Raw genomic sequence first — 6822 nt, forward strand, 5'->3', positions numbered from 1 at the left:
TATTTATAAAAATTTCTCTTATTATTATATTTATATATTTTTTTTCATAAAAATTCAATGAGCCGGAGGGCTTTAAAAATAATTTTATTTTACTATATGACGATGTTTAAAAATTTGATCAGCCCTCCCCGAAATAAAATTCTGAATACACGCCTGCTGCCACCAATCCCCTTAGGTATTCCACCGCGTTTCAAACGCTGCGTAATCCACGGCGTTTTCCGTCGAATTTTCAAAATGCATTGATTTATATCGGAGTAGCTATACACGACGGATGTGATTCGCCGCGTTTTAATCGCGTAATAAATCCGCGGCGAAAAACGTAAGCCAACCCGCGTTTTGCGGACAAACGCGGAATTAATAAAAACGCAAGCTCCTAATTTTTCATTGTTTCAAATAAGGATGAGCTATACTGGTGTAAAAAACACCACGGAACACGCGGCGTGGCGTACGAAACGTGGCGGAATAAAGAAATAAAGTATTAATTATATAAAATAAATTACAGTTAAAACAATAACAATTAATACGCGCGTCTAATGATACGATTAAACTTATAATATTTGTTTAATACCTGGGTACGCGGCACTGTGGCAGAATAAACTATATTACATACGTCATACGACTATACGAGTAATGATTACACCAGCACACGACCGCGATGGTCTACAAGCTTTCTATGTTTTGTTACTGATATTATCTATAAAGTATTAAAGTATAATATAAATAACTAACACTGTACGTCTGTACGTCAGACGTCTGTACCCCGGTACCCGTATAGTCGTATCTGTAAGCTCCTAAATAATTGTATAGGTAAACGTAATATAAAATGTACCTGTACAGTGTAATGGTCTCGACGGTCACTGGATCGCGTGCCTTTAAAATCAGGAGCACAGCCGCACAGGACGGTCAGGACGCAAATAACTAATAAGTATAAAATCAGAAATGTATAGTAACATAGGCCATAGCACGTTATTCCCACCTAGCCATCAATTTATAAAGACAATGACGCTCGTCGCTCGACGACTTCCGAAGAAATTGATAACATTGTTAAAATTACGTGTATTATTTTTGTATACATCTATATCTATATCAATTTATTTATATATAAACAATTCCGGGCATAGCAAAGTTATAATTGCGTGCATGTGACATGTTCTATACATTCAATAAAATATTATTGTTTATTATATTATAATATGAGATAAACTATACAATAGTCGAAAGCTTAAAATAGTTTTATGTTCTTTATATGTATTGTATAACATAATAATACTAATAATAGACATTGCCATCGGTCGTTCCTCGTTATGAGAATGTATTGGTTAGTGGCACGATTACCCACCACTGGGGAGCATTCAACCGTCACTGGGGGGCACTAGTGCCACGTACTTTGTATGTTAAAATATGCTCTGACAGGGTCTCAAATTCAGATTTGCCCTATCGGTCCATGTATATGAATATCTTCGAAATTCGGGTTATCCATTGCCCGCATATAGTACAATAATGCGACGAATCCAAGACTTTGGGATTTAGATTTTGGGATTTTTAAGGATGTCATTGAATTACTTAAATTTAAAGTGGAAACCATGGACCCAATGGACAGATTTTGTATTCTATCATATGATGAAATGCAGATCAGTGAACAACTTGATTTTGATAAAAACGTTGGTAAGTTTGTTGGTTATGCAACTTTGGGTAATAATTTGAATAGTCTTAGAGAAAAAAATGTATGTGGTCATGCTTCGAGGATTGAAAAACAGTTGGAAACAAGTGGTAGCATGTGTATGGACGTCTCCACAACCGAGTTTGTTCGTTAGTAAATAAATACGAGGTGTTTGAGTTATCACTAATACTTTATTAATATAATCAATTTTAAAAGAAATTTAGTTGTACAGAATAATTATTAGACTTAAGAAAACAACAGAGGCTCTGCTCGATGGTCTGCCAGGACTACACTGAATATTACACAGACAGCGAGATACGGTAGGGGCTCGCTCGGGCTCAAAACTGTCCACACAGCGAATTCCTTAAGACCGTGTGACTCTGTCTGTTCACACATTAATATGCTTACACACTATACTATATTATACTATTACTATATCTCATACTGCGTATAGCATACAGACAGGGGTTCACAACACCCCCGGACTACATGAAGCATGGGGGTCTAATGACCACCATGTTTCACCTCATCCGTGAGTTCCGATGCTCTGAAACTTTTATAAGTTGTAGGGGAGTGTATGGGTTGCACACACTCTGCTACTTCCGGTCTGTAGAGTCGGGGTAGATTACACTTATATTTAATCAACATGTACAGACTTACAATTATTATTAAGATGATTATAATATAAACTATAATAAAATGATGGTCCGGATTTACAAATATTTTGGTATCGTTGTACATTTTAGATAATTCTTTCAGTTTTTTAGCATCTTCAGCTAACTGATTAAAATTTTTAAAATATTTATTTGTATCTATTTGCGGGTTAGGTTAGGTTAGGTTAGGTTAGGTTGTAAAGGAGCTGTTGGACGTAGTGCGTGCTTTAGAAGGAAGCAAGAGGAGCGTTATCATAGCATACAACGAATTAAAAAGTGAACTTAAGAAAATCGCCAAAAAGGAAGAGGAAAACAAGGCGAACGGGGAGGCATCCAACGTCGGCGGCAAAGATTCACCCTTGGCCGACAACCTGGCCACGGAGTTCAGCTCGCTGAGATCCGAGGTGGGTGAGCTCAGCAAAGCGGTTAGGCAACTTGTCGACAGGAAGCCGGAGGGGCATACAGGCACTACGAAACGGACTCAGGGACGACAACAGCTGGCGGAGGACTCGGAGGAGGCATTGGTCACCGCGGCCGCGTGGACTGAGGTAGTGAAGAAGAAGACGGCGAGAAAGAAAAACTTCCAAACGCAAGGGGAGCAATCAAATGATGCGAAAGGCAGGGAGAACACGACTAAGGCCAACCCGCGAGTTCGCGCGCGCCCACAGGCAATTATTGTGGATGTCAACTCAGCTGATTTTCCGGCGCTAGCCACGAAGATTCGTGGCGGCGTCAACCGCGAAGTAATTGGTGATAGCATTACTGGCATGAGGCAGGCGAAGTCAGGCGCCTTACTCATCGAAGTCCGCGGCGACACAGCGCAGTTCGAGGCGGTGCGTGCAGAGATCTCCCGCTCTGCGGGCTCCGAGGTGGAAGTGCGCATGCTCCAGCAGAGAGTCATGGTCGAAGTCAGGGACCTCGATCAGTGGTCAACTGCTGAAGAGGTGGCTGAAGCCGCGGCCTCCGTCACCGGCGTTCCATCGGAGCAACTCAAAGTCTTCGGTCTTCGGAAAAGATACGGGGGCTCCCAGTCGGTGTTGGTATCGCTACCGGTCGGACCGTCACGCGAGCTACTCAATTCTGGGCGGCTCCGCGTTGGCATGATCAGCTGCCGAGTCAGGCTCGCTGACCAGAAGCAAAGATGTTTCCGCTGTTTTTGTTCCGGCCACACAGCGAAGGAGTGTTCCGGCCCGGACAGAACGCAATGCTGCAGACGCTGCGGTGAGTCAGGTCACAAGGTAGCTGCCTGCAACGCGTTGGAATCCGCAGTTAGTGCTTTTGCCAGGTCCCTGGCGGTGGAAGCTCCAGCCCGGAAATGAGCGCGGCCAAGGGGACTGGAGTCATTCAAGTCAACTTGAACAACAGTTGGACGGCCCAGCAGCTACTCCTGCAGACGATGGCAGAACGACGGTCGAACATCGCTGTCTTGTGCGAATACAACAGGCCGATGGGTGACTCTGACCACTGGGTAGGAAGCCTGGACAAGAAATGCGCCGTATTTGCAGCAAACTCCTCGGACGTGATCCTGGACGAGCAAGGAGTGGGCGTAGGCTTCGTTTGGGTGTGGCTGGGTGATGTACTGCTGTACAGCTGCTACTGCACTCCAAACTGCTCAGTCCAAGAATACGACCTGTTCCTGGGCCGACTGGAATATTCGATCTCGCATCAGCCGAGAACACCAATGAACCTGATTGTTGCTGGTGATTTTAATTCTCATTCCCCGGAATGGGGCTCAACGAGGATAGACACCAGAGGATCTATGCTGTCGGACTTCGCTGCGTCGCTGGGTCTAACAATATGCAACGTCGGTTCTAAGCCTACCTTTAGGCGGGCAAATTGTGCCTCAATTATCGATGTCACGCTGAACGCTTTCCATCCGGCGGCCGCCAGCTCGTCACTGACTGGTCGGTACTCGAGGACATCTACTCGGCAAGTGATCATCTGTACATAGAATACCTTGTCTCGTCACGAGCAGCGCAAAAAACCATGAGTCACACCACGAGAGCTAGGGCACCGGGCTGGTCAGTTAAAAAATTCAATCCGGCAGCAGCCGAATTGTTCTTCGAACTGTCTGGACCGCCACGTTTACCATCATCTGAAGCACTCTCTTCGGTGCACGCAGAGCGACTCGGAGCCTTACTCTCCGTCACGTGCGATGCCTCCATGCCACCCAGGTCGGCGTTCGAGGCAAGGAAGGCTGTCCCCTTCGCAGGACTGCAATTGCAACGAGGAGAGCTTACCAGCGTGCCGGCCGCAGATCGGACAGGGGAACCCGGGAGGCCGAACTTGACGCTTATAGGAAAGCACGTACGGAACTCAAAACGGAGATTCGCAAGGCACAAGAGAGAAGCTGGTCGGAGCTATGTCGATCAGTAGATAACGACCCCTGGGGAGTCCCCTACAGGCTGGTCACCAAGAGGCTAGGCCGCCGATCACCGGCAATGGACCACACAGTCAGAAGAAGCGTGGCTCGTGGATTATTTCCTCCGGAACCAGTGACAGACTGGGAAAGCATACCGACATCAAGCGGAGAGACAGCCCTATCTGTCATACTACCCGAGGTGCCGCTAGGCATACCACTGTTTACCAGTGACGAAGTGGCGAGGGTTGTCGGCAGGTTGCCGATGGGCAAGGCACCAGGACCCGACTATATACCGAACGAGATCATCAAAACAACCTTTAAGAAGTTCCCGGAAGTGTTTGTAGACTGCTATAACGCCTGCCTCTCGGAGGGGTATTTTCCCAAGCCGTGGAAATGCGCCAAGCTGGTGTTACTGCACAAGGGCAAAGGGAAACCTAGGAACGAACCGTCGAGCTATCGTCCGATCAGCCTGCTGGACGGGTCCGGCAAGGTCTTAGAGAGGCTGCTCCTGGAGAGGTTGACCCATCACATCGACAGTGCTGGTGCGTTGAGTGATCTCCAATTTGGCTTCAGGCGGTCGAGATCCACCGTAGACGCCATCCACCAAGTTCTGAATGTGGCCAAAGCTGCGGGCAGCGGCCCGGTCCAAAACAGAGACTTGTGTGTCCTGGTTACGATCGACGTTAAAAACGCTTTTAATACAGCTCCGTGGAGTCTAATCGACGCGGCACTACGCCGCTGTGCGACCCCGAACTACTTGTTGAACATCCTAAGATCATTTATGGAGAACAGGGAATTGTTAATAGGGGACAACGACCGCCTCCCCGTCACCTGTGGCGTTCCTCAGGGCTCGGTGCTGGGCCCAACACTGTGGAATCTGTTCTACGATGGAGTGCTCAGACTTCCAGTACCTGACGGAAACAAACTGGTCGCATTCGCGGACGATGTGGCGGTGGTGGCGGTGGCCCACAATGCGGATCTAATCGAACAGTTGGTGAACCCTGTTCTCAGGATGATTTGCGAGTGGATGGCAGAGAATCGATTGCGGCTCGCCCCAGAAAAATCAGAGTGCGTGGTTCTAACAAAGAAGTATGTTTATCGGGATCCAGTACTGCACATAGACGGGTGCTCGGTAGCCGTCAAAAGGGCGGTAAGATATCTATGCGTCAATTTGGACACCCGCCTCTCCTTCGGCGATCACGTGGAGTCAGTGACGACGGGCGCGAGGAAAGCCGCCTCTGCGCTCGGCAGGCTAATGCCAAACGTAGGTGGTCCAGCCCAGTCCAAGCGCAGTCTGCTGATGAGTGTGGTACACAGCCGCCTGCTGTACGGTGCCGACGTGTGGGCTGATGAGATTCAGCACGTGGCCAAGTACAGGAACCTGATGCTCCAGAGTCAAAGGTGCGCTGCCCTCAGAGTGGCGAGATGCTATAGAACAGTTTCAGACATGGCTGCTCTTGTTTTGGCAAGGATGCCGCCAGTCACGCTGCAGGCAGTCGTCCGCAAACGCGCCAATGCTCTCAGGCACGAAGGTGCGGTCTTGACCAAGCAGCAGAAAGAGGATGCAATGATTGGCCAGTGGCAGGAGATGTGGGACGTCTCCACCAAAGCCGCGTGGACGAAGGCGCTCATCCCGGACTTACGAAGGTGGTGGAGCCAAGGACCAAGGGAAGTGAGTTATCGCATGGCTCAAGCCCTAACGGGCCATGGCTGCTTTCAGAGCTATCTATGGCGGAGAAGGAAAGCCGAAAATCCGGGGTGCGTGCACTGTCCAGCCGTGTTCGATGATGCTGAACACACGTTATTCGCCTGTCCATTCTGGGATGCGGCAAGAGCGGACGTTGCGGCGGCGTTAAGGAATCCAGTCGGTCCAGAGGACGTTCCCTACCTCCTGTGCGGTCCCGACCAACAAGAGCTCCCGGAACAACCATCCCAACGGGGAAGGTTAATTGAGGCTTCAAAGAGACACACGGAACTCTTTCAACAGATGGTGGAGACCATTCTCTCCGGGAAAGAAGAATTGGAGAGGCAGCGCCAGCACCAAATGAGAATACAGAACCAGTAGTTGTTAAGTTTATTTGTTGTGGGCTGAAACGGCCAATCAGGGTGGTTAGAGGCCCCCATGTTTTGTTATTTAATTAATGTTT

General features: G+C 48.2%; 1 protein-coding gene across 1 annotated transcript; it reads left to right on the forward strand.

The window, feature by feature from the left end:
• The first annotated feature begins 1583 nt into the window (after positions 1–1583).
• Positions 1584–3632, forward strand: LOC107882345. The gene is made up of 2 exons (XM_016800574.1): positions 1584–1809; positions 2533–3632. The coding sequence occupies exons 1-2, from the start codon at positions 1584–1586 to the stop codon at positions 3630–3632; spliced, it is 1326 nt and encodes a 441-aa protein (XP_016656063.1).
• The last annotated feature ends 3190 nt before the right edge of the window (positions 3633–6822 follow it).

This window comes from Acyrthosiphon pisum, chromosome X (genome assembly GCF_005508785.2).
Source record: "Acyrthosiphon pisum isolate AL4f chromosome X, pea_aphid_22Mar2018_4r6ur, whole genome shotgun sequence".
NCBI classification, from domain to species: domain Eukaryota; kingdom Metazoa; phylum Arthropoda; class Insecta; order Hemiptera; family Aphididae; genus Acyrthosiphon; species Acyrthosiphon pisum.

Excerpts from the sequence above, each read along its gene's own strand:
- LOC107882345 (XM_016800574.1), top strand. The coding sequence starts at position 1,584 with ATGGACCCAATGGACAGATTTTGTATTCTATCATATGATGAAATGCAG. Across the intron at positions 1,810-2,532 it reads CTCCACAACCGAGTTTGTTC|TGCGTGCTTTAGAAGGAAGC; the intron begins GTTAGTAAATAA and ends TGTTGGACGTAG.